The sequence below is a fragment of the Buteo buteo genome, chromosome 6 (assembly GCF_964188355.1).
Source record: "Buteo buteo chromosome 6, bButBut1.hap1.1, whole genome shotgun sequence".
NCBI classification, from domain to species: Eukaryota; Metazoa; Chordata; class Aves; order Accipitriformes; family Accipitridae; genus Buteo; species Buteo buteo.
In genome coordinates, this window is record NC_134176.1 from 6,205,860 (window position 1) to 6,233,838 (window position 27,979).

The 27,979-nt window shown below is 38.9% G+C and overlaps 2 protein-coding genes across 15 annotated transcripts in view; one reads left to right on the forward strand and one right to left on the reverse strand.

The window, feature by feature from the left end:
• Window positions 1-268: 268 nt before the first annotated feature.
• TIMM9 (translocase of inner mitochondrial membrane 9) lies at window positions 269-9,700 on the reverse strand. 6 transcript variants are annotated; one of them, XM_075029569.1, is made up of 4 exons: window positions 9,647-9,700; window positions 3,979-4,044; window positions 3,534-3,629; window positions 269-798 (listed from the first exon to the last, which is right to left on the reverse strand). In XM_075029569.1, exons 2-4 carry the CDS (start codon window positions 4,015-4,017, stop codon window positions 664-666), a joined length of 270 nt encoding a protein of 89 aa, XP_074885670.1. In that variant the 5' UTR covers window positions 4,018-4,044; window positions 9,647-9,700; the 3' UTR covers window positions 269-663. The 6 variants fall into 6 exon arrangements, with proteins under 6 accessions (XP_074885670.1, XP_074885669.1, XP_074885674.1 ...); XM_075029568.1 differs by lacking the exon at window positions 9,647-9,700 and adding an exon at window positions 9,537-9,643; XM_075029573.1 differs by lacking the exon at window positions 9,647-9,700 and adding an exon at window positions 9,537-9,626 and having other exon boundaries at window positions 3,979-4,039.
• Window positions 9,701-9,755: 55 nt separating this feature from the next.
• KIAA0586 (KIAA0586 ortholog) overlaps window positions 9,756-27,979 on the forward strand; it is a 74,195-nt gene continuing 55,971 nt past the window's right edge. For 7 of the 9 annotated variants that reach the window (XR_012650615.1, XM_075029554.1, XM_075029556.1 and 4 more), the window contains exons 1-16: window positions 9,756-9,806; window positions 10,024-10,341; window positions 12,146-12,225; window positions 13,310-13,379; window positions 14,663-14,729; window positions 15,407-15,584; window positions 15,997-16,230; window positions 16,771-16,939; window positions 17,448-17,615; window positions 18,109-18,229; window positions 19,283-19,427; window positions 20,935-20,976; window positions 22,429-22,655; window positions 23,613-23,685; window positions 24,038-24,298; window positions 24,751-24,925. Coding sequence is in view for 8 of the 9 variants with exons in the window: in XM_075029554.1 (XP_074885655.1) it covers window positions 9,788-9,806; window positions 10,024-10,341; window positions 12,146-12,225; window positions 13,310-13,379; window positions 14,663-14,729; window positions 15,407-15,584; window positions 15,997-16,230; window positions 16,771-16,939; window positions 17,448-17,615; window positions 18,109-18,229; window positions 19,283-19,427; window positions 20,935-20,976; window positions 22,429-22,655; window positions 23,613-23,685; window positions 24,038-24,298; window positions 24,751-24,925 (2,347 nt within the window). In the remaining variant the exon portion in view is untranslated. The other 2 variants (XM_075029557.1, XM_075029561.1) reach the window with 2 other exon arrangements.

The window sequence follows — 27,979 nt, forward strand, 5'->3', positions numbered from 1 at the left end:
AATCACCACCATCCAGCACTCTGGGAGAGTGAGAATGATCACAGGGCTCTGTAAGGGTGGCTTAACAGTTGTTCTTCCCGAATTAAGAGAAATAACATATTCACAAATCCCCAGCTGCTGAAACAAAGTCACTAATTCTGTTACCTATCAGCAACTTAAAGCAGCAATGAATGAACAGAACACTGTAGTAGCTGAGCCGGAATGAGACAACAGCAAACAAAACACTGCTCTCAAGCAGTGCCCTAAAAATGTATCTTTGGAAAGAACATACATACAACGGTACGGTTCCCATTTATTTTATGTGAATTAAATAAAAAAGTGTATTTCCCATATTACACTTTTTCATCTGAACCAGTCCTAGCAGAAAAGAAGTATAACCCTCCCACCCACCTTGAAATTTAAACATACCAGTCTGTGGGCCCTGGAAAAGTTTGTATCAATATTACTCCATTGTAGAGTGAAAAGGACCTCAGAAACAGACTCCATTGCCCATCCTTTATGACTAACTTCTTTTTTAACCCTTCATGGTTTCCACTGTCTGAACAGCATCCAGAAGTCTCTTCTGAGTTGCCAGACATACATGCCAACAGTAGAAAATCCAGAATGTGTTCTTGCCCAATGAACGCTGGCACTGCTTGTAAAGTCTGAACAGAGTGCTCTTGTCTAACGAGGCTGGCCAAGCAGTCCTGCTTTAGCTGCCAGAGCTTCGTTCTGCTGAATATGGTACTCCTGAAATCTCATGGAGATCCTTTGTGTCATTTTTAAATACTTCTGTAGGCAGTGGTCTGAGCAAGTCATCTAGAGGAAGAGGGAAACAGAAGGCTTCAAACAGCAGTTAAAACACTTCCCCAAACAGGACCCAAAATATAATCATGTACAGGGATAAATGATTAGGTGACTACATCTCATATTCTGTGTTAAGCCTCAAGATGAGGGCCTAATTGTGCACAGCCTCTCTGTGCAGCGGAAAAGGTGAAGTTTAGTTTTTGAGGGATGTCTGAAATGTCTTTTAACATTCCATTCTCATATGAAAGTCTTCATGGAAAACATCTCAGATCTAGAGATACTACCATTTCATCCTTGGGCTCCTCTTGTGAAATTAAAGTATATAAAGCATTTTATTTTGCAATAAATACTAAATCTATTAAATTAGTATCTTTTTTTAATTCTGTTTACAAACACATACTATTTTTGACAGCCAAATATGGTCTCCTGTGTGCTAGCTCAGTTTAAACCTTCTTTGACCTTGTTCCTATTAGCTTTATCAGTCTTCTTGTACTTGCTTGGTTAACCTTCATAAAAGCAACCACAGCACCCTCTGAAGTTTGATCAGTCAGCTGACAGGGAAATAAGTACCAGGGACTATCCCACCCACGATATTATTTTTTAAATTTAGAGGTTTTTTTTCTTTCTTTAAGTGTAGAGAAAGAGTTAGATCTATTTCTGAGCAACAGTTCTACCAACTGGATATTCTGTATCATGGTTCTAAACCTTGCTATTGCTGTAAAAGTTAACAAATTTAGACAGAAAGGAAAGACAACCACTTTGCGTGATGACTAGAAAACCAGAAATTGCTTTGATTCTGCACAGTATAAAGGGATGAGAAAAGCAGAGGGGCTGAAAATGAACAAGACAAAAAAAACCATGCAGCTGTGCACACCACCCGCCACCCACCATTCTCTCTCCTTCACCTGGCATCAGCTACAGCAAAACCTGTTAAGCAGAAGTTAAGTCTGACTAGAAAACAAATTCTGGAACTACCCCAAGCCACTTCTCCCAGAGGGTGTGGTGTTTATGACATGGTGCCCGGGGAAGTCTAGACTTGCAGCGCAGACTTGCTGTAGGGAAAGAGGTCAGAAGTTGCTTTTTCAAATGTAGAATCTCAAAGGAAATTCCTGGAGGTAGTAATCTTGATTATTTAATAAGAAACTACAACTTTAAATAGAACATAGGAATTTCCATACCAGATCAGACCAGTGGTCCATCTAGACCAGTGTCCTGTTTCCAGCAGGGGCGAGAGCCGGATGCTCTGCAAGAAACCCCGTAATGGATAATTATGGACAAAACTTCCCATAAGAAAGTTTCTTCCTAGCCTCCATCGTTAACAGATGGCTCCTGTACTGCTGGACATGGCTTCTTTGCAGATCACAGAAGCGAGGGAAAGAAAAAAAAAAAGTAGATCAGAATCTTAAGAATATTTTTTGTATCTAAATAATCTTAATTCCCCTCCAATTAGCATTCTTTGGGTTTGGATCCCAGGTCTTTAATGAAAGACTACACGAACAGTTACTTTTAAAGAAATTCTAGTAACACTTTGGGTAGCAGAAGAAAGAAGTATAATCTGTTACTGGAAATCAAATACCATCACAGAAAGGTAAAGAGGTTGTGCCACTAACACTTCTGTCAGTTCTGTTAACTGACACTCCTTGTGTTGTTCAAGCAATTCAAAATGAGTTGGTAAATGTAGTAACAAGACCTCATCCAGAATAATTCTGACCTCCTGTAGCCAATAAAAATTCCACTAAAGCAGATGCAGAGATCAGGGAAACAAGGAAGCTGCCTTGGGAAGCTAAGAGAGCTTTGTTTAGCACAGCAAAACAAAAGCTGAAAGGAGACATGATTTTTGCCTGCGCTGAGGAGTTAAACTCCAAGGAGGCAGAAAATGCTCGAAAACAATGGTTGGTGTAAAACTTTAGGGTTTTTTCCCCTGCTGGCAGAGTCAAGCAAAGTTTATTAGACTTTTAACCAACAAAATTATGAGATTCTGAAACAGCCTCTCAACAGGAGAGGAGAGGCAAAAACCATGCAACTAATCTTACCAAGAGCTTAATCTTTTTTTGCAGATGACTATGCGATGGAGCTCCCTGAAATGCAGAGAAGTGGCTTTAACAGGCAGAGCTTTGGAGGCCTACGTTTCTATGACTCAGTACAATGCAGGGAATGTGGGTAGGTAAACAAGTATTGCAGCAGGACTCTACTTTCAAAGAATGAGATGCAGGCTGTAGGTGGGCAACTTCCATGTCCGTAAAGGTACCACCCATCAGAAGTTGAGGCACAAGAACCTCCACTGATAGCTCAGAGAATGAAATACACAGAATTGCAATAAGCAGCCAATTCTCAAGCGAGATCAGGAAGATTCCCTCTGTGTATACGTAATGAAAAGACAACAACGACAAAACCTCAAGAGGTCCTAGCCCATAGTTTGTCTCTAGCTGATGATCTAATACATCAAAAGCATTTGGCTTTGGTTGGTTGGTTTCTTTTTGTAAACAGGCTGCGAGGGTGCAAAGAAGTATTTGTCATCACTTTTGGACATATTTGGAGAAGCAAAACTACTGACAAGCTTCCTTCCCTTCTTTCCACAAACTCACTTCCTTTCTTACTTGGAAGCTACATGCCAGACACCTATACGCCACTAAAGACTGCTAACTAGATCTTCAGCTAGTTGAAAGATCAAAACTTTCTAAGTTGCTTCTGAAATTTGAGTGCTACACAGCAGTTCTACCAAAGGGTCATTAAAAGCATTTACCTACCTCTTCTGGTTTAACCTCTCGGCTAGTAAAATCCTTTATGCAATCCAGGAAGCAGTTTTCTGTAAGTTTATTGTATGTTCCAAGAAACTCCTTGAACTACAAATAAAAATTGGACAATGAGTATTTTAAAAAAACCTGCATTAATTTTTCTTACACACAGCTGCATGGGCCATCTGGTGACACTAACATTTAAAGGACAAGTCATTAAAAAAAAATTTTACTATCAGTCAGAAGATTTCAGCACCAAATGCTGCTAGTACTCAAGTTAGATGCTATAGTGTGTCTGTCAATGGTAAAATGTTTAAGTGTTGGTTGCTGCAGAACTACGGCAGTCTTAACTCAGGTGATAAATTTTTTGTCCTTCTCCACGCCCTACACCTTTTACTCTATGTGACAAAGTAACAGAAGATCTCCAAAGCCACCACTCATGAAGACAGCATCTTACCTGCTTGATCTGATCAGATTCCGATATTTGTCCAGCCATATTCTACCGCCTATTCAGTCACCTATTCTGAAGATAAAAGTTCAGTTTCACACAAAAAGCATACATACGAACTGCAACATTTTACAACAGAATGGAATTTTACATGTCCTTGAAGTGTCTTTAAATGCAACTTCCCTAGCAAACTTTCAAGCCATCCACTTGAAGGAAAGTTATCTATTTGAGATTTATTTAGTTAAAAGAACATCCCAGTTAATTCCGGGTATAAAACCTTCCCAGATCCACCTGTTAACTGCTGTCCTTTAAACACTTTTTAAGCATTTCAAACAGTTAGCAACTTAAAAAAAAAAAAGGTTTTATAAATGCTTTCAAACTCAGAAAGTAAAACTAGGGTAGGAGTGGGGGAAGAAGTAAGCAATACCATTTTCTAGCCTTATAGTTTCAGTGACTCTAGATGTCATCTGTAAAAACAGTAAGGAAAAAAGGCAAGTATAAAATGGTAGCCACTCTGAGTAGATGCAGCATAAGCCAGCTTGCATCAGAGAAGCAGACGCCTGGTTTCTATGTAGCTGCATTCTCACCAAACACTTAAGCTACAGCAAATGTTCTGGTCATTGAATATAGTGAATTAAATGCAAGAAAACATAGAAGAATGAGAATGGCCTTAAAAGAAGTGAAACAGACAAAGGGAAGAATGAACAGCCATAGATCCAAGAATTTAAGCAAGCATCCTCCTCAAAGAAGACTCACATTCCTAATCCAACACAGTAAACGAGTTAAGGCTTGAAAGTATCCCTGCAGGTTTCCTAGAAGAATACTGCAAGCTAGTCTTCCTTTTCCCTTAATTTACCTATTATCTAAGACATAAGTGATAATGCAAGCTAGTATTACACGTTGATGAGAACAAGATCCTTCAGTTTAATTCACATCAACGTGTGGAAGAAAAATTAGCACTGAAGTGTAATCACATTGTGAAAAAAGTTCATTTAGCCCTTTAGCAAGGACTACTTACAATTAATCTTGTATTATGCTTTGCCAAATTTTGAGCAAGACATTCATGCTTTAGAAAGCTTAAACTATTCCAGTCTCTCAGCAGGGGGAAGGGGGAAGGGTAAGCAAGCCTTCTGAACAAGAACAAAAAGACATTAATAATTATTTCTACAACAGAAGGAAAACTAAGCAGCTAAAAATAGCATTATGTAGCTCCCACAAGCATGCACTCTCCCTATAGCCCCTCGCAGTAGCAGAGCTATTATAACATCTACCTCTTACCATTACACTTTATCACTACACAGGAAGCCAATTCAGGGACTGGAAGTAAAAAGCACATACAATTCTTGGATTTAAGATGCATACCCCCACAACCAAGAATTCCTCATGGGCAGATAGGCGACACAGGTTACTCTTAAGAAGAACCTACAGGATATGGTTGCTCAGAAGAAACAAGGCATTACTCAGGTTAATGTAAACCTCTAACTTTTTTTAGGAGAAGTGGACGTGACAACAACTAGCAAAAATGGATGGCAACTCCACTCTCATTTCTCAGCCTGTTAGAAGAAAAATCAGTGACAATTCTATCAAGTCAGTTTAAGCAGATTATTAAATAGAGTTAGAAACCACAGAGAATAGGAGATACGCTTGTTCTGTCCCAGGTACAGAAAGCTAAAAGCTTCAACTGTCAGCACCATTTTCTTACACTCAATATTGCTTCATTATGCTTGTTTATAACAAACCTGATCTTTTGTTCTTCTGTGTCTAGTTTGGCAAGCTTAAAATTACAGATTTACTGAACTGCAGTTTCACAAAGCTTTTACACTTGCACTTGGGAAACAGCTCTGATTTAAATCAGCACAATAGCACTATCTGATTTTAAGTGTCTGAAGCACTTGTCCCTCTACAGGTATTTTACACTTTCCACACAGCAGGCAGTGAAATTATGCAGCTCTACTGGACCTCTTCAGTAGCTATAAATTACAGGCAGTTGCCTTAACATCTGAAAATGTGCTACCTGAACTTTCCCAGAAATGTGCATATGTGGTTTATTGTTAAAGTCCGTTAAACGTATCAAGTATTCCTGTTGTTTGTCCCCTTTCCCTCCAGCCTGTGAAACAAGCAGGGGGGAAAAAAAAAAAAAGATGAAAGAGCCCATTACGGGGCTTGGCACCTCAGCTAACACACCACATAGCTTCTCACATAGCTGCTCAAACTACTCCAGCATGCTTCAGGTTTAAGCCTACGCAGCCTGGATTACTCTCTTCTGGGCTAAATGTGATTTGAAAATTCAGCATTGCACTTTTAAACATGTCACACTGAAGGAAGCAGATATCTCTGAATAAACCTCTGCAACAAGGGCCACATGCTCTGCATGTGCTGGTTTACCAGCAAAGTAGCAGCAGCTGGGAAATCTCCCTTCTTTAAGAGCCCTGGAGTTCTTCCAAGTATGTTTTGATGTTCTAAAGAGACATTCTTTTAAGATAAGCCTCTCTGAGCAAAATTAGCAGTTAAGGATAACTTGAGGTTTTGATTTCTCATAGTTAGGCATAATGGATTTTCCATCCTTTTTCCAAAGATAATAAAGGCTTCAGCCTATTCAGACCTATTATCTATGAAAGATCCATCCCAGCTCCCAGCCCTGTTTTAGAATCTGGAAAATGCTTCCAATATTTGCTTCTGCTGCGGCTGCCACTCCCATTGCCATGGAAACATGAAATCACTACAGAGTGACAGCCTTTTTTAAAAAAGGTAAAGCCAGTTTATTAAATAAAAACAGTGATTAGGTTAAGGATTCCTAGCTAACCTGGGTCAATCATCTACCTGTTTCCATGGCATGAGGAACAGGAGCCAGAACTACGTATGTCAGAACTCTTCCAAAACCTCTTATCTGTGGGAATACAACTTCCACAGCTGTATCTGGGGAAGAGTTGTGGTCAACAGCTCGATGTCCAAGTAGAGACCCGTGACGAGTGACATTCCTCAGGGGTCAGTATTGGAACCGGCACTGTCTAACATCTTTGTCAATGACATGGACAGTGGGATCAAGTGCACCCTCAGCAAGTTTGCCGACAACACCAAGCTGTGTGGTATGGTCAACGCACTGGAGGGAAAGGATGCCATCCAGAGGGACCTTGACAGGCTTGAAAGGTGGGATCATGTGAACCTCATAAAGCTCAACAAGGCCAAGTGCAAGGTTCTGCACATGGGTTGGGGCAATCCGAAGCACAAATACAGGTTGGGCAATGAGTGGATTGAGAAGAGAAGGACCCCCTGCAGAGAAGGACTTGGGGGTATTATTGGATGAAAAACTGAGTATGGGCCAGCAACATGTGCTCACAGCCCAGAAAGCCAACCGTATCCTGGGCTGCATCAAAAGAAGCATTTCCAGCAGGTCAAAGAAGGTGATTCTCTCCCTCTACTCTGCTCTGGTGAGACCCCACCTGCTGTACTGCATTCAGCTCTGGGGTCCCCAACATTAGAAGGACATGGACCTGTTGGAGCAAGTCCAGGGGAGGGCCACAAAGATGATGAGAGGGCTGGAGCACCTCTCCTATGAGGACAGGCTGAGAGAGTTGGGGTTGTTCAGCCTGGGGAAGAGAAGGCTCTGGGGAGACCTTATAGCAGCCTTTCAGTACCTAAAGGGGGCCTACAGGAAAGATGGGGAGGGATTTCTTACAAGGACATGTAGTGATAGGACAAGGGATAATGGCTTTAAACTGAAGGAGGGTAGATTTTGATTAGATATTAGGAAGAAATTCTTTACTGTGAGCATGTTGAGGCACTGGAACAGGTTGCCCAGAGAAGTTGTGGATGCCCCATCCCTGGCAGTGTTCAAGGCCAGGTTGGATGGGGCTTTGAGCAACCTGGTCTAGTGGAAGGTGTCCCTGCCCACGGCAGGGGGGTTGGAACTAGATGATCTTTAAGGTCCCTTCCAATCCAAACCATTCTATGCTCTCCAGACCTTCGTAAGCAGAGAGCTCGTGAATGTAACTCCTAAGCACTAATAACTGGAACAGAGCTTTTGATTGTTATTACTGTACTGGTGGGTGGCTGAAAAAGCCTGCCTCCATTTAACAGCCAGGAGTTCTTACAGGTGAAGCATGCACTGTAAACTACAGTGAGAAAGTTGGGGGTTTTTTCCACTGATGTAATCAACATTAGTGTCTATTACCTAATCTTGAGTCAACAGTATCCTTCCCCATGGAAACTAAACAAGCCCCATGTTTTGGGTTTTTTCAAACTTTTTGTGAGGAGCTACATCTTACTGGGGGAGAAGGGCTATGGAAAGACACCATAAATACACCACACTTATCCCAATTAACAATCTGAATTAGGTGTAGGCACAAGTACTCTATACGTAGAGGGCTACAATTTTTTTTAAAACCTTTGCTTCCAATTGTACACACAGAACAGTGTTTCTGCATGTGCGTAAAAAGGACAAAGAAGAATAAAAATATCAAGTCAAGGAAACGTGTCAAGATAAAGCACCCACAGCTTGTAGAGAAAGTTTTTTTTATCGTTGGGAATTACTAGGCTGGAACTTGATTGACATCAGATTAAAAAAAAACCCCTCACTGATTTAAAGAGCTCTATTACTGAAGCTAATCAAACTACAAATGCCTATGAAACCAGCAGGCTGTTCAACTAATCACAATAAATTCAGGGAAAGAGGCAATTTAACACTGAACTCCCGGTGTTGTACGCCTGAGCAACCCACCCTCCGTCCTGCGCCAGCCCAGCAAGGCACCGTTGATGGCCCTGCTGCGTCCCCTCCTGCCGGGAAGGCAGAGAGCCCAGCTCTCCCCCTCACCCAGAGCGGGGCTCCGGCCGCTTTCCTTCAAACTGGTGCTTGCCGTGCGGTTACAGGAAGGTTTTCTTCTCGCTCCGCACACTACGGTCAGCCTTCAGAGGCACGTGGCGAGATGAGAGAGGGGCTGGTCAGGAGGTGGCTGGATAATGAGATGTACCTGGTGCACAGATTGTTATAATTGATAAGCGTGTACTTGTGGGCTAGACCCTGGTCTGAAGAGAAAAAGGTCAATGGTAGAAGTCTCCGAACGCCAAAGGCGAGTTAACACAGTAAGTCTGAAATCAGAGTGAGCTTAAGACACAAGGGTGTCTGTCCTGGGAGAAAATACGTGTTTTTCCATAAGCGCTCTCCTGTTTAAGTTAGATTAGGCCTGGCTGATACTTCTGACCCAGTCAGATCAAATCCTGAGCTGAGATAAGATAATTTCACCTTGATTCTCCTTTTTTTTTAACCCCATCCTTCGGTTCTTGCTTTCAAGGGCACCTTGAGTTTCTCTACCCAAGGAGACACCCGCTCAGCCAAGCCCCAGCCCAACACGCCGGTGCGGCTACACGAGCGCTGCCCTTTCCCCTCCACCCCCAACCGAGGACGAGACGCCCCGGGCAGCGAGAAAACACCCGAAAACGGACAGTCTTTTCCTTCATCCCTGCGACCTCTTTCGCCCACCCGCCCTGCACAGGGCCGCCGTCCACGGCGGCGCTTCTCCCGCGAACGGCCCACCCCGCTCCCCGTCCCTCCGGCCCCGCGAACGCCGCACCTCACCGCCGCAGGGCCCGGACCGCGCGGGAAGGGGAAGAGCCGGGCCGCAGCAGGCCTTACCGGCCCCGCCGATTCGTCACACGGCGAATCGGCGGTACGCCGACTTACCGACGGCTTTACCCTCCTTCCCCCGAAGCGACAGCGCTCTGCCGGGAAGCGGGTGGTGTTCGGGATCAAGTTTCCCTCCGGACGCTGTTGAGGAGCGGACCCCGCGCAGGCGTGAGGGCGGCGCGGGCGGGTGCCGTTGCTATGGCGGCGGGCGCTTCTGGTGAGGGGAGCGGGCTAGGCCGCGGCGGGGCTCTCTGTCCCTCAGGCCGCCGGGGAGGGCAGGCGTGCCCGGGACGCGGAGGGTAAACCGCCCCACGGAGGGTAAACCGCCCCACGGAGGTTTCAGGCCGCTTTCCCTACGCGGGGGCAAGGCGGCGGGGGCCCGGCCCGCGGGGACGGCCTCTTTGTCAGGCTGCTGCTTTTGGACTCTCTTCCAGAGCTGCGTGAGGAGATCCTCATGGAAGCGGGAAGCAACTCCAGCCTCAGCCAAGACTCCCTGGCCAGTCTCACGGCGGGCGACGTGCTCATCCGCTCCACCGGTGTCCACAGGGAGAAGAAGCCCGTCGAGGCTGTGAGAGGAGCCGGTGGCCGTACGAAAAAAGTGACGATCGCTGTGGAGAAGCTTCGTGAAGTGGTTTCTCCCTGCCGGGCAGCTTGGGCTGGAGACGGAACACCCTGCCTTCCTCCAGCCTTGTTGGCCAACAGGGCTCCCTGCGGGACAGTGACCCCCGGCCCCCCACGCAGCGTGGCACCCGGTGCGTGGTTTACCATCAGTGTTCAGCTTCGGTTTGAGGTCAAAATGGCTGTGCGGCGTTTTCAGTCACGTAGTAGTCTTTATAATTAAGGAAATCATTTTTGTGTTCGGGTACCGCAGATATCAGCGCTCTTTCAAAAGCTGTGTTTGTTTGTTTGTTTTCCCAGACTTTGTTTCGCACAGGAAAAGCGAATCGTGCAGGGTGGGGTGGTCAGTCGGAGTTCCGTTAACAGAACTCCAGACTTGACTCCAGATTCCTATTCCAATTAAATTAGGCAGTTGTCATCTTTATCAGAAAAATCATGGCTGTCATCGTGACATTTCACAAATATACTAGGCAGGAAGGTTTTAGGCAGCATCAGAGGATAAAACAGTGTAAGCGTGAAGGGACCTAAAGTAGAAAGGTAACAAGATTGATGCCTTTCTGGTCACAGTTCTTAATGCAGTTTGTAGCTCATCCTTTTAGACACCATATGTACCTTTTCAATTTTATGCCCAAAGAATAGTCAGCAGGCAAATCTGTGCCTAACAGAATATTGCTCCTGCCAACAGACAGCTCTGAGTAGTCCCAATATTTGGGCCTTCTTTGCTGTCCGACATTTGCGTTTTCATGGAATTTTGTGCATTATTTTGTCGTTTTATATGGGAAGAGAGATCAAAAGTCTTTTGAACACTTCTCTTTCTCTGCTTCTTTAAAGGTGATTTTTTTCTGGACAAGCTTGCCTTTTTAAAGAAGTGTTCATTGGACATTTCAAAGGTAATAAATATTAAATGCTGGAAGTAGGCATTCTGAGAAAGTTATTCAGCTTTAGTCTTTTTTTAATGTGCAGAGGTTTTGCAGGTTTTATGAAACAATGTGCGTTTCAGAGCTGGTCAGTTAAACAACTATCAAAAATCTCTTAGGAAAAAAAACAAGTATCCCTGCTATCTACCATAACTTCAAATTTTACTTGTTAAAATTATTTTTCTTCCCTTGTAGTCTTGGAAAACAAACAAACCAACCAACCCTACCCCTCCTAAACCCCACCTGCTTGACACAAACGACATATGCTGGTCAACTGCCTGTACGAATGCACCGTACCAGCTACTAGGAAGACAGTTAACTCTATCCCAGCTGAAACTAGGACAATCCTTTTCTGTAACTTTTTAAAAAAACTATTTATAGTAGTATTAAGTAAATAATTCTAAGTCTTTTTTTAATGGAATGAAACTGTAGTGATGTACTATGTACTCTTCAAATTCAAAACTGACATAGTCTGTGCCACTTATCCAGTCAGAATATTCATTTTGTTTCTTTGAAATACATATCAATTACAGTCCTTGGAGTTTTGGGAAGGGATTTTAGTCCTTTGGGGTTCAAGGTTCAAACAGCTACAAAAGATGTTATTTTTTATAGTGTTAGGAAGACATATTTGAATCTGACATAACTGTGTACTTTCCTCAGTGTCCTTCTTCTGTAAGATACGTTATCATATAATTATAATTGTTTCTCTAGAGAAGTAACTTTCTATGTTCCTATGATCTTTAGACTTGAATTTGAGCTAGACATTGTGGATTTTTTTAGATGCTCTGCTTTTCAGTGACTTTGTCATACATTGTAAAACAAGTCTATAATCCAGGCTCACAGAATTCATTAACGTTTGTAAGCTTTGTCTTAATGGCTGCGGTCATTTGTGTTATGAAAGTCATTATGTTTAGATATTCAAAAATACAGGCAGAAGAAATGTTGAGATTTGAGTTAGTCAAGGTATACTGAAAATGCGTAACAAATCATTATGACCACAGTAAAACTGCTTTTATTTTAGGAGTCCCGAGTACTAAAGGACTTCCAGAACGTCTGCTTTCAGTAGAAGATTCTGCAGAGCCCATGTTTTTATCACAGATGGTAAGAAAAGTTACTGTTGTTTCCTGCAATTCCAGACTAAGAGGACAGCATTTTTCTCAAGAAGTTGTAGCTTCTGTAAAAGCATAGCAAATCTGTGGCTCAGCTTCTGCACAATAACTGTGCAGCTGCTTTCCTCTTTGAGTTGCTTCTAATGTGATATTAATGCTGAAGTGTTTGTAGGGGCTTTGTTTCCTGTACTGCTACCTGTTGCATAATTAATACCAAGGCTTGTTTTTACATTTTAGTGTAATTCTTCCTTTGAAAAGGCAGTTACACATGGCACAACATTTGTTAAAAAACCTAAAACTTTTTGTATTTTTTTTTCTCTTCATATCATAGATAATGAAATGGACATTAGTTTATATTGAACTCCTTAATACTTACAATTAAAAGGCTTTGATTTGTTTGTTGTGCCTAACATAGAGTGGAAACTTGTCTCTAGGGCATCCATATGGTGATAAGGATGCATGAGGGTAAAATTAACCCATGCTGTGAAGGGATTGCAGCAATGTCTCTGCATGGCTCAAAGCAGACCTAGTGAGCTGAACAAAAGTCTCAAAAGGATGGTGGAGTACTCCACCATCAAATAAGGTTAAGTAAGAGATTTTTACTTTCCTAACTTGCCTTTATGACTCCTTTGTAGACTTTGATTATTCATGGATTCCACTTCAGGAAAATACAGCTCTGTCTCTTCAGTTCCACAGTCAGTGTTATGAGTGCTTAATTCTGTGTGTTTCGGTAATCCTGAACTGTTTGAGATTAGCAACTTGTATAAACTTAAACACGTGTAGTTTCACTACTACTTCTTTGGCCATAAAGGAGGAAAGTACACTTAATCAGCACTTAGAATATACTTATTTTAATTGTATTTCTAGGGAGTTTGTCCCTAAAATGTCATGTGAGTTCTTGACTACGATCCAGATGATTCTGTGGTAGAGATCTTGACATGTTTTGTTCCGAGACCTTGTGTTAGTGTGTGGAGATGCTTACATTTGTGTATTCAGCAATACCATCTGCTTCTAAGATTTTGGCCGCTGATACCAGAGGCTTTGATGTATGCCTTTCTGCTCTCCTTGTTCTGAAGGATTATCCTAGAGAAGCTACAGCACAAGAAGATTCTTCACTGCTACTGGAAGATAGCAGAAGACCTAAAGGTAAGACACATTGATGTACTGCTACAGCCTCTTTTTAATAAGAAAACTTATTAGTACTTTTTTATAAGAAAACCTATTAGTTATAGGAAAAGGGAGCTTTAATTTTATCTTGGGTATTTTTCTTCAATATAGAAACTTTTGAGTGAAAATATTCAAAGGTTTCTTTGATACAGAGATGATAATTGTAATTTACATCCTTAAATTTTGCAAATTTTACTTCAGTCTTGCTGGCATTACACTGGCTTATGTAGCTCTTGTGATCAACTGAGAGGGACTTCTACCAGTGCACCAGAATGTTGAGATTCCTTTTGCTAATCAAACTATTCATGTCTCTGAACAGAGAATTTGCCGGGGGGGACCTTGTTTGGATGCATTTTCCTTTTGTGAGTAATTGTACTACAAATGCATATTTTTCTGCAAGCGACCTACACCATAAAAAGTATATTTTTAATCCTTAAGAATCTAAGAAATCACATTGCCAATGCCTTTTCCTTTAACTTCTGAATCTGCCAGTCAGTTTCAATCAGATCTGGGGAGGTGAAGACTTTTTAAAGAAAATACACTTCTGCAGGTTTCTTGGATATCTGTGGCTATGTAGAGGAAAGAAACACAAATCAATACCCCCATTTAATGCCAAAAATCAATACTTTAGTTTCCTCTTTTGCACTCCCAGAGGCAGCAGCTAGCTGGCTTATCAGTATGTATATACTAGCTGGGTGTAGTCGTCAGCAGAGAAACACCAGACCTGCCACATCTTGGGTTGTTAGCTCTGCCCAGCAAACAGTGGATGAAGGAGAGCCTCCAATCCTTTTAGCATAATTTAAAGCTATTAAGAAAATGTGTTGTAATTTATGATGACTGTGGGGAAATATTCATATCACAATTCTTTTTTTTTTAATTAAATTTTTTTCAAGTTAGAATTTGCAGGGTTTTATTGAATGGGTTGTCTGAGCTCAAGTTGCCATTTATATGGCATTTTTCCCCAAATTTTATGAAGGTAAGCTATTGTCATTTTCACAGCATACTAAAATAGATTTTATGGATACTGACATTCAATACTGTATAAAATTGGGTTAAATGAAGCCCACTCTTACTTTCATGATTTAAGCCTGCTACCTAGTGAAGGGAAACAATTTGTTACTGCAATAGATAATGTAGTTTGTGCAGGCAACAGATTCTTTGCAGCAAAATTGTACTTGTTGTTGACGTAACACTTTGTATCTACCTCTAAAAGAGACACTTTGTGTTAGTTAACAAAGTATATTTTATGACCCTCCCTACAGATGATGTTTTTATTTCTCAATATGCTACTGGCCAGAAAGAGGCTTTGAGAGCAGTATTAAAGCAAAAGTAAGTATGTGTTGTTAGTGTCTCAGCTGTTCTGTTTCTGTACAGATATACTACAATACTACTTCAGTTTCTGCCAAAATGCATAGCTGGTAAGGAAAAAAGTATTCTTTATTGTTCTCTGTTAGTACTCCTTTTCTGTCTATGGAGGTGTTTTCAGTTTATTTCATCATTCAGAGCTCACTGGAGTATTGTGTTTATTTTGCATATTTTTGGTAATGCCTTTAGACTGTTTGAATTAATAATTTCATGACACAAGAGTCAGACAAGATCTGCTCTGATAGATAATTCATTTTGTGCCAAAAACATGTAAATTTTTAAAGACAGATAAGGACACATGCTGTTTATTCACAGGGTGGAAATCTTGAAGATCAGAAATTTCGTTGGACTTTGCTACTAGCACATTGAACTTTGCAAAATACAACCTGTGAACGTATGCTTTTGTTGCGGTTGCAGTCATCACAGGGAGATGCCCTTTATATTAGAATCTGTAACAGAATCCTGAGAAATTTCTCGTGTCATGCTAAAAGATGAGAATGAAATTGTTTTTTAGGTGTCAAGAGCTTCAAGGAGAAATGCTTATATAAGTAGTGATATCAGTGCTACTTGTGGGAAATCATTTGCTTGGAGGGGATATGGAGAAAACAATGCTATTTACAAGCACTTGTTTATTTTTATAGAACTCAAAATACTCCTGTACTTAAGGAGGTGAAGGTACAGCTCTTAGGAAATGCCTCCACAGAAAAAAAGGAAGGTGTTGGTCATGATACCAGGTCAGCACACAGGGAAGTTGATTCTGTAACAACCATTGCAGCAGCAACTGCTGCTGCAATTGCTACTACAGCTCCTCTTCTTAAAGTAAGTAGCTTGTGGTAACATTAGTTCTTTGTCCACTTAAAATAGTAGATGTTCTAAGCAATCCTGAAACTGTTGGTAGCAGAGCCAGAGAGACTGAATGTGTCTGCCTACTGTTTTCTGTGTGTTAGTAATCTCAGACTTACTGACCAATGTACCGGAGAGAACTAATTTGTATTTGGCTAAATGGGCAAATGGACAGAGACCATTTGATTTATCTTTTAGAAAAATTTCATAGTATTGCTAAACGACTAAACGTTAGGGCTAACTAGGATTTTATTTGTGTCTTTTGGGAAGCAAATCATTCCATGATGATGGGAAGGATGTTTTGTTCTCTTCATTCTTGCACCTCTTTTGCAGTAAGGTTTTTTCCCTTCCTTCCCCCCCGCCCCCCCCCCCTTCCTCTCTCTTGCAGGTTCAAAATGATTTGGAAGCAAAAGTTAACTCAGTTTCAGCATTACTTCATAAACTACAGGAGACAGACAGACAGCTGCAGCGTGTTGCTGAACAGCAAACAAATATGAAGACTCAGCATGAGAAGCCCCACTGTCACGAAAGAGTCAGTGAGCTTGAAAAACAAATGAATGCTTTCATGGTGGAACGGATTCAGCATTTGGAAAAGTTACAAGAGCAACAAATGAATATTCAGGTATCTAAGTAACAATGCAGAAGCTTTAGTTTACTAACTTCTTCTATATCTCAGTGTTTAATATTATAATAATTTGGTTTATATCTTAGTATTAGAAAGAAAGAAAGAAAGATCCAGTGGCCAGCATATGAGCTTTTTGGGAAAAGTTTTATTTTTGGTTCTGTCCCAGATACCTGCTCCTGTCTACTCCCTAGTTTTTGTGTCTGTGGAAAGTAAATGCAAAAATTGTGAAATGTTCTTGTTCCCACTAAGAAATTGTTTAGACCTTTGTTAATTGAAGAAAGTTGCATTTAATAAGTAGCCAGTCAGATTAAAAATCTAAGAATAGTTATAGATTGTTTTTTGGAGAGTCCTGCGTGCTTTTTGAAAGGCAGAATAATGTCCAAGCATGTCTGTGTTCTGAGGTTGTTGTAAATTACTTTTCTCTCATAGCATGTCAAAATCTGATTAATATGATTACATGGCAAGTATTCATGCTTAGAGTTTTACTTGGGGAAACTAATGCATATTTCAGAAATACTTTGTAATTTTGTCTCTTAGTCTCATCTCATTAGCTCTGCAGTCAACATGGGTGGCTCACAACAAATTCATGTGCCTTCCTCCAGTCTCATGACAAAACAATCTGAGAAGCCAGAACAGCGATTGCTTACTAATGAAGTATCTTCATGTCAGAGGGGTTTATTTCCTACTGGTGGTCCACTTGACCAAGGTGAAGACAAATTCTTAATATCTTACTTCCACTATTAGTTTTGCATTAATTTTGTTTCCATTAATATTGGACTGTACATCCCATCAGTAATGAGTAGTAAATGTTTCTTCTGTATAATTGATTTTATTGCCTAATATACTATGTAATGTATACCACTTATTCTGAAAAAGTTCCAGTTTAAATTAAAGTGAGAGTTTGGTGTTTACTAACTGCTTAGTCTGTACCAAGAGAGGCCTAGACTTAACCTAAAATAATCTTATTGAGTAATAATCTATGTGGAAGCTTGTAATGAACGAGCTCATTCTATGGTTAGAGGTCTTTTTGATCTCTTTATACTAGCACTTGTAAGTATGAAACTTTCTTCCTGTTTACTTTTTTAACTAGTTCTGTTATGTTCTGAATGATTGTGAAAAATTCATAATATTGGCATGACTTTTTTTTCTAGATTTTTTTTCCTATGAAGAAAATTGTTAACATTTAAATAATGTTAATTTTTTTTTCCCTGAAGCATATTCAAGCCAATTTCAAAGTTGTGGCATTCACACACAAAAATCTCCTCTAAAGACACCAGTTCCTCGGAGATGTGCTCCAGAACCTGTGTCAAAAAATGTGAAAATCTCAAAGAAAGAAAACCCTGTTACAGAAAAGGAAAATATTCCTAAATCCACAAATGAAGGTATTGTGAGTAAGACAATCCTGCCCTCCACTGGCATGAGTAGTATGGCCTGGGGATTACTTTATCCGGTCCTCACCTATTCTGAGCTGTCAGGTTGCTGGCACCTAAATGCATATATGCAGAATATTTGAAAGTACATTTGGAACAGTACTGATCTAACCTACAGCATCTCGACATGATTGCTCACTGAAATGTTTTCTCAGATGAAAAAATTGAGCGACCTGTGACATGATGGACAGAATGTTTCTCTGTGACTCAGTTAATTGCTGTCACAGTTTCATTCATCTGTTTTCTGACTTTGCTAATGTAAAGCAGTCATCATAAGATATATTAGTGTGGGTGGTATTATGTGACTTGTCTTATCTGAACTAAATCTATATTTTAAAATCTAAGAATTATTTTTACTGTCCTTGGTGAGTATTATATAATGGTGAAATATCTGGAAAGGAAACGAAAGAAATCTATTTAACAAACTTTCTTTTTTCTGCCTTAGGTGAAGGGAGACTTCTTGAGCATATTCTGAATTCTCAAGAAATGCCACTGAGGCAAATCGAGTCTTCCAAGAAGGCAGCATTAAACAGTAATAAAATGAGCTGGCATTCTGAGAGAGACAGGTAAATAGACATAACAACCCAAATTGAGGAAGATTTTGTTTGTTTGTTTGTTTTAATGAAATTGAGAAAGGTGTATTAGATATCGATGGTGTAATAGAGTCACTAGCATGGTCCTTGAGTCTGACAAAACTGTGCTTGAAGTAAAACCCTGGAGCACTGGTATTCTATGCTACTTGTGCATTTCTGTGGTACTGAATGTAGATAAAAGCTCATTGCTAAGGATAGTTTGTAACACCTTTCTCAGAGGTCAGGGGGTGCCACCTGAAGTGTTTTGCTGTCTTCGGAGTATATTTCTTCTATTGCGGCAGCTTGTGGAGTAGTGTCAGGAAGTCAACTACACAGGCATTGTGTTAAATTGGAATTGCCCTTGTCAGTGACACTCCAAGCTGCCTGCTCATGGGAGCTGTATGACAACGCTTTGTTGGGAAGGAGCAGCATCTGCCTAACAATTTCTAAGCTTTAGAGTGGGTGAGGATGAGTCTTACCTTTAGGTCTTCTGCTATCTTCCAGTAGCAGTGAAGGATATTCGTGTGCTGCACCTTCTCTAGGATAATCCTTCAGAACAAGAAGAGTAGGAAGGCATACATCAAAGCCTCTGGTATCAGTGGCCAAAATCTTAGAAGCAGATGGTATTGCTGAATACAATAGCCATCCAGTCTGAAACATATGTTCCCCAGGCAATAATTTGATGTCATAATTTCACTAATAGAATGAGAAACAGCTACATATATAGTCTTATTTCTGATAGTAGGGACAAAAATACTAATTGCTTCAAATGGAAAGCTATCCAAAGTTTAAATGTTGCTCTGTTAAATCTGAATTTTAGATGTAGTTTCCATCTTTAAAATACAAGGATACAGCTCAACGTGTTAAGTGGTAAACAGAGAGAGCCCAATAACCTGTCTGTAACCTCAGGTGAAAAAGCAAATTCCATTTTATATAAAGGTTTGGTATTCTTGCACTTTAAATTCATGCTCGGTTTCAAAGTTGGCTACTTTGTTGGGCCACATGAGGAGCCATGCGACTTTTAATCAAGAGTGTTTCTCCCACCAGGCATACTGCTTTGCATACAGACTCATTCCCCACTTTTGAAAGCTCCTTACAAAATTGCAGTTCAATTGAGAAAACAGTGAAAAAAGCAGATGATTTACTTCAGGATCTTGGCCAGTTGAGGAAAGAAATGCATGACATGCTACAGGTAAAGCCCATGTTATGTCAGAATGACCAAGAGTTTGAATAAGGTGAATAAAAAATGTGGAAAAAACCTTAGAGGTCTGGTATCAGTAAAAATGTTGTTCTTGCTTCTGCCTCTGTAAAAAGGCTGACATTTGTTCACACAACTTGAAATACTGCAGTCTTTGTATGCGGAAGGGCTTTGAATCTGAGTAATGTCTTAATGAGAATGCAGTGGACTAGACTGTAAAGGTTCTTACCGCTGTTCTACCAAACATAAAAAAACGTAAAAAAAAAAAGTGTTCTATTTATTTGTTTGTTTTAAGGTTTCAGATATTTTCAGTGCCTGTTTTGTGCTTGCTCTCTTCCTGTGATACTAGAGCTACAGAGCTGATATTAACATTCCCATTTGGGAAAGAACAATATTCTAGTTATCTGCAGTCAACTTTAGGGATGACTTAAGCTCCTTCCTTTCTCATTTTGCCATTTATTTTGGTAAAGAGTGCTGTTTCTGAAGAATTACCTGGTATACATCGTTACATTGTTTCCCATGTTAATGATTCTGTAGTTTGGTGCTAGAATGGTTCTGTGCTGGCAACATGTAACTTGCATCAGGCTTTTGAAAATAGAGGCTTTTATCTGTTCGTTAACCTGGTTCCATTTGGAAGTGAGATATACCTGATCATTTAGCCTGTCTGCTGTGGTCCTCTCTGTTCTTGTAAATGTAAGTGTTGGGAAAGAAGAAAGACTTTGAATATCCACAGGTTTGTGAATGCGCTTGGAACATGATAACTTTGATTGTATTGGTTTGTTTCTGTGGTTGAAGGTTTCAGCTTGCATATTTCCCTAAAAATACTGTGTATTACCTGCCAGTTATTTGTTGCTCTATCTTTGGAAAACATAACTTCATCTGTCATATCTTATAGTATAGTTGATGCATTGTTTCACAGATATTGTAACATATTAGTGGATTGTGTTAACTGTTTGTACCAGTAAGAGAACAGATGCCCTGTGTCCCATTTACGTTGCAAATATTTGCTTGCCACTACTGGTAAAAACTTAATCGAGTAACATACCTTAGTATAGGCAACAGAACAGGATGAGATGAGAGAAGGAATGGCAGGTGGGAAAGACACAGTCGACACAAATGGTTTCAAATCTCTTTTTCTTTCTTATGAAAAAGGTCAATAGGAATGCAGAGATGATGACTTCAGCAAATGTGGAATTGAGTCAATTAGATACTTAGCTATTGACTTTTCATCATTGAGAGATTTGTAGAGTGAGAAAATAGATGCTTGGGATAAATGACCACTAGCTTTGTCATGCAAGCAAATGAAAGGCCTGAATTAACTGAGATAGGTTGTGATGGAACAGAAGGTGGTGCTCTAATCCAAAAGAAGTGTGCAGTAAGATTTAGTAGTTCACAAGGAATTCATTGTGCCCACTTAAATTGATGAAATGCCTCCTCTAGATTTTATCTTGACAAATCTGTCTTTAGATAAGTTTCAACAGCTCTTCTTCTGTCTTTTTAGGAAGCAAATTCATGGAAATCAGACATGAATGATCTTATTAAGGTATACCATGAATTTTTATGTTTGGGTTTTTTTAAGTACTGTAATACTGAAACAGTTTTGAATATGCCTGCAGTCAGATAACACTACAGTAACTATTGCATACCTGTATTTTATTTTTTAAAGGTTGCTATTATGTACAGGTTACATTACTCAGAGTAAGATTTAACTTGTTCTTTGATTTGTCTTATTCAATCTTAGTGAACTACCTTGAGAGAATAATACAAATGTCAGGCAGAAAGCTGTCATCTCAAATGAACATAGTGTGCACTGCTAGTATAATAACCATTGCATGATCTGGGTCTAACTGGCAAGTCTACTTCATTTTATGATTGAACATATATCTGTGTTTCTTACATTTTCTCACAAATTTCACCAGTCTTATTGAGCTAGTATTTGTCAAAAAGTTTAATTTAAAAATAAAAAACCTATATAAAATTGGTAAATAATTTGGTATGTTGTCCTTATCTCACCAGGCAAAATCAAGGTCATGGGATCAGTGCGTTGATTTCTATTTTATGTCCATTGTGCTTTGGCAGTACACCTGTTAGAACATAAACTTTTGTTTAATTCTGATTTGATAAAAGAGTATCCTTAAAGCCAAAACTGATTAGTGATCTCAGATTTTTTTCTGTTCATTCAGTTGATGCTTTCAGAGTCTACTCAAGTTTTGGGTATTTTGGTTTTGTTTTGCTTTTTTTTTCCTTTATGTACATTTATCACTTTTAAAAATTATTTTTTGTTTCCTTTCTGGAAAATGAAGCACTGTGCTGGAGGACCTCTGGGTTTCATCAGGAGTGTGAGAATTAATGTCAGAACTATAGCTGTATGGCTCCTTGTTTCCCGTGTACTTGTGTCCCTTTGTATTTAACAGCTAATACATGCTTGATTTTTATCTCTGTAAAAGGGTTCTGCAAAGTAAAAGGCTAATAGTTGCTCCATTGTTTCTTCTGAAAAGTGAAATTCAGCAAAAAGGCGAGAGGATCATGGTGCTGTTGAGGGGTTTATTTTGTTGCTGTTAAAACTTAAGTATATTGCTTGGTGTTTCTTGGGGTAGATTGATGCCAAATGAGTGCATCTATTTAGAGGACTTTGTTTTTATTAGGCTTTTAATTATACTTAAATACTGTTACATGGAGAGATTTGCATGTGATACATGAAGTATCTCATTGGCATCTTTTCACATGTTTATTAGCTTCATCAGCATTGCTTCTCGTACGTTACATCATTTTGCATTTGAGAGCTTTTGGATGTCTTTCCATTTGCTTGATTCTTAAATATATTTGCAACATACTGAATGTTCTTGAGTAATTGAAGTTGATGATAGTACACGTGGATGCTATTTCTTATGATGGGCATTGATGTGATAATAGATTAATAGGAGTTCTGATCAGTGTGTAGAAAATTGAAATTACAATCTCTGATTAAAAGCTAGAGGTTCTGTTTCAATTTTAGTCAAAAAAGCCTACAGTTGTATCTGATCTTCCTGAACATCATCTGCTCAATAAACCATCCATCCTTCAAAATGTTAAAGTGCCAAAATCTATACTGAGGGATGCTGAAAGGATTTTGAGAGGAGTTCAAAACAATAAAAAAGTTCTTGAAGAAAATTTGGAAGCTGTTATTCGCGCAAAAGATGGAGATGCCATGTATACTTTCATTAACGCCTTGACTACGAACAGGTTAGACCCTATAATTCAATGCTTTGTGTCACTTTTCATGGTATGTGCTCATCTTTTATCACCTCTCAATTTTTTTTAATTCCGTGCATGGAACATCTAGTGCACTTCCCTGCAAAAAGTATTTATTCACTCTTCATAGCAATCATTAGATAATTCTCTTGAACTTGAAATGGTTTTTGACCCTCCTGATGTGAAGTGAATGTTTTGACAGGTACCTGTTACTTCTTGGTAAATCTGAGTTCTGAGACTGTGTCATCTGGACAAACTGCTCTGCTGTCATGATAAGGGGGCATTTAGCTTTTTGTAGACAAACTTGCATTAACAGGAAAATTTAAAGAGTAATTTCATCATTCAGAACAGAAGAGGCTTCATAAGCCTGTAAATGTTATAGCGTTAGTCATCCTACAGAAGATCTTTGGCTTTTGAACTTTTGCTTCATTAGTTATGTTAAATACTCCTGCCTGAATCACAATGAACATTTTCCTATTAAAATATAATTTAATCTTGCGTTTTCCTGAGGAAGGTAACTATTGTCTTCATGTAAACATTTTTGTCAGGTGTGATATCTGCTATCATCATCTTTTAGAGGAAGTAGTAATTTTTGTCATCTGCTTTTTGTCTTTTGAGTTGGAATATTTTTGTTGCCATGTTTTTTCAGTTTTTGATCAAAATAGGAACTGACACATGGCTGCCACTTATTCGTAGATGTTTGTAATAATGTTAGTACATACCAGCGAGGGGTGGGGTTTGCAGGTGGCATTATGTAAGAACAGATTTAGATTTGGGAAACTCAGATAGGCTATGCTTGGTGCCTTTTGGAGACTGTAGGGTACATAATCTTACCGCCTGTGTTCTGGGTTTCTCTTTTTATAGTGTTTATAGGTCACTACTTTCCCAGGAACAAATCTGTGCAATTTAAGACACACTGATGTAAAATAGTTCTTTCTTCTATTTCAGAGATGTATTGGAAGAGATTCGTATCAGAAAGACTGTGGACGAGTGGATTAAGGCAATCAGTTTAGAAATCCAGGTATGGCTGGAAAAAATGTTTTCGGGTTTTTGCATTAGATTTTTCCACCTTGCATTGTTCTTTCATGTCAATAGTTAAACATGATTCATTCACAACCTGAAAACATGAGAAAACTGCTTATTATTACTAGCATGTGGTATACTATAATAAAATATTTACCTTTATTTTAAAACTTCAATAAAATATTTACCTCTATTTTAAATCTTCAATTGCTTAATGAAAATCACTGCTCACAGTTGCTGGCTAACATGAAAAACAGGCCATTTCTCAGAACTTCAAAGTTATCCACAGACTCCTCTGATAGCCTTGAAGATAACAATCTCCTTTTATTACATTTATATTTTATCTTTAGGCTGAAATGGCAAGAAATGATTCAGAACAAGTGAAATATGATCAAAAGGTCCCATGGATCAAGAGAGCCCAAAACATCAAGGCTATGAAGACCAATAAAGAAATTAAAGCAAAAAATCAAAAAATCCAAGGATGCTTGACAAAGAAACCTTTATCTGCAGCTAAGCCATTGCAGAAGCAAGCAGAAGATAACACAAGCAAACAGAGGTTTAGAAGTTACTTTTCTTCTGAAAGTTTGCAGAGGAAAGAAAAAAGGGCAGACGTGAGTTCCCAAGTAGTTGATTTATTTTTTATTTTTTTTAATGACTGCTATGCTTTAGATTTGCAGTACTCACATGAAAAATTGTTTGTATGTGTAACTGTAATAATTTTAAGTGAAAGTGATTGCCCTGTCCTGTGGATTTCTGTCCTTCTGTCCTTTCTGTCCTTGTTTTCATGTGCTGTGGAAGCTGAAGCTTCTACATAACAATGTAGAATTCATTGTTGTGTTACAAATGTGTCTTACCCAGTATCTGCTATTTTATTAAGCTGCTAGTAAGTTTCTTGTATGTGTTCTGTATGTGTAATGTGTTTTCACATGTGCTTGCAATTCATACTGTTTGTTGCAGAACTTCTTACTTTTTTTCCTTTAGACTTTTGCAACAATACTGATGTGTTCAAATTTTCATACATGAAGAATTGTAAACTACCTGTTTTTTTGTGTGTGTGCGTCAGGGTCCTGTGAATGGAAATGCAATGCTACAAAATGAAGACTATCTGTCTCAAGTTTATGGTAAACCAATTTACCAGGGCCATCGTAGCACGCTTAAAAAAGCACCATATTTGAGATTCAACTCTCCCTCTCCCAGATCTAAACTTCAAAGACCCAAGGTGATAGAGTGTGTTAGAGGTATGTAATTCTTTGATGTGAACAAGGTGTTCCTTCCCAGTTTTTCTATTAGGAATTCCTTGTATAAATGAAGCTATTTAATTGTTGCTCACCTGCTCTTCAATTTAAAGCTTTAGCAACTGCAGTACACTTCCTAGAGAGGTGGTCAATGCCCTATGCTTGCCAGTGTTTAAAAGGCATTTGGAAAATGCCCTTAATACCCATCTTTGACTTTTGGTCAACCCTGAAGTGGTCAAGCAGTTAGACTAGATAATCATTGTAGGTCCTCTCCAGCTGAAATATTCTATTGTAAAAGATGCTCTTTTCAAAACTAAAAACTACCAGCAGGTTTTCAGATTTTCTTAGTGTGTATCTCACGTGTTTTAGATTGTCAAATTAACACTTATTTTTAAATTTAATAAACATATTAATATATATTTGTTGTTGCCCAAGTCTTAAAGAGCTGAATTGCTAGAAGTAATGACATAAGCACCTGAAAGTTGAGTGTGCTGAAAAACTAACTCTGCTTTTGAGAAAGGTTACTGAGGAATGTATTCTTCATGTCAGGTTGTATTGGGTCTGGCTGAGATCCAGTTATGTCATTTAATGATTGATTCATTTGGAGTTAAGAAATCTACTGAGATTTGAAAAATTAAAGCCTGATATTCCATTTCCCACTTCTAATATATTAACTGAAATATGAAAATTTGAATTTATGGGTGTGGAGATGACATCTGTTAACGTGAAAATATTGAAGGACATGTTAATGAGAAGCATTGTTTAAGTTGACTAGATGCAGGTAACTTTTGTTAGTCAAGTCAGGGTTAAAAGTGGAGTATAACTCTCTTGTACTAGCTTGTTAAGGTTATTTAATTGATTGGTAAAGGTTATTAGTTGATTAATAATGAACTCCATTCATTAGTTTTGTAGGCAAAGTGTTAGGATCAGAAGATTCTAATTTTCAAACCTATTAAAAATGTGTAAAAATAATTAAAAAGTTAAACTATATGATATCTGACATAGGTAAGTGTAGATAAACTTTATCTTGAGTTAGTAGAAAGTAATTTTTTAATTGGATCTGTTTTATTTCCTAGTTATCTTTTCAAAACTTAACTGATTCTTAATACAGAAACTAACAATCTTTAACTGATATGTCAGAAAAAACAATGTGTATCATCATCTCACTGCGGGAGAGAGTGAGCAAATTACACGATAAAAGATAATGATGGAGAGAAAGAGTGTGTTAAGTGTAAGAGGCAGTTAAAGTGATAGTGGGCACAATCAAGTTAATAGGATGAGGATCAATGGAAAAACGTTGGTTGGCTTCCCTCTACGCTTCTTGCACTTATGCTATTGTTACCCATGCAGGGAAAATATACTTGATGCAATCTTAACTGTCATGTTTAAAAAATGGTGTCTGAGTTTTTAATATAACTGCCAAAATATTATATTCTATGTGAAATATAAGAGGTTAACATGAGAATGCAGTCACTTGATGAGACCATGTTTTTAGGCCATTAAAATGTATAGTATAAAACATATACATCTCTTTGAAGACAAGCACTGCTGGTTTGGGTGTTTTGTTTTGTTTTTTTTTTTACATTATGACAAACATCCACAGCAGCAAGTCCTCAAAACAGTACAAGAATCTATTGTTAAGCTTACTTAGTGTAGTCTTCATGCCATTTCCTGGCACTTTTCTTACCTGTGCTGTGAAGCCCAGTTGAGATCTGTGAAGAAAGAGTGTTATGGGTAGAAAGTATTTGCAATTCTCATAACCCTCCTGAAAAACGTGGGTTATAGTCCTGGCAAAAATCTAGAAGACTTTTCAAAACCTACAGTATTTTTTAAAAGGTGAGAATTCAGTATATGAAAAGTGCTAGTCTTGTTGCTTATATATTTTATTTGACCTGTCTTGAAACACTTCTTCTTTTGTGAAGAATGCTGGCATACTCATTTGAAGGACCAGCATGATGTATCACTCTTTTTGACTACTGGCTATGCTGCACACCTGTAATTTAGTTTATTCTGTACAGATTTTTTTTTTAATAAAATGTGTGCTAGTAAGCACTTAGTGTAGCAATAACAATGATACAGTGACTGTTAAGATTTGGATTAAGAACAGACGCTTCCTTAAAAATATTTCATCAGCAGTTCTGCCTTTGCTGAGTCCTAAATGACATTTTTCTTCTGTATTTATTGGGTTCTTGTCCTTTATAGAAGGTCACAACCTTTCCAGGGAGGCCAATTTCATCATTCTGGAAACAATATCTTGTAAAGAGGCAGAAAAAGTATCCCCCTCCCTCCCAGTCGATTATAGTAAATAGGTCATTTGATCTCCTGATAATACCAGTTTTCTACCAGTAACTTGTTTAATTCAGTAGTGTCAGTGAAATGTAAAGGTACAGATTGCATGCAGTTGTAATAAGCTGCTCCTGTGCTTTAGGTTGTTTCTGCTGGAGGCAAATAGAAATGAAAGAGAAAACTGTGTACTGGATCCATGCTGCATTCAATCTTCCAGAAATCCTGCGTGTGACAAATACAGTTTAAAAGCTATTTGCCTGAAAATGGAATGAACTCTGGATAGCCTTTACCCAAAGTGATTCTCTTCCAAGTCATTAAGTCATACTACAGCAGTACAGCAACATGTGCGTTTGCAATAATAAAGCTGCCTTAAAATTCGTTTCTCTATTTCACAGCAGACTGCATTTACAAAAAGTTATGGTTTTGTCTCTATCATGACAGTAAATAAAATAAGACACCCACTTCTATTCTTATCTAAGGGAAGAAAGGAAGAATACAGAATTTTTTGCATGACACTTAAAAGAATAGCACTCCAATGAATATGTGTCCTATTTCCCAAGTTTTCTGATTTTAATGGCTTTAGACTGAGGTCAGCCTTTGTTTGATACTGGCATTACTTGTCTTTGACTCTTCTTACAAGAGTAAGAGTACAAGTTGGTCAAGCTGCTTAATTTTTGTGCTTTCCTGCGTCTTGCTAATAAAATGGAAAAGTAATACTTCTGTGTTTCACAAGCATTTAATCTTTTCATGAAGACAAAATAGTGAAATGTT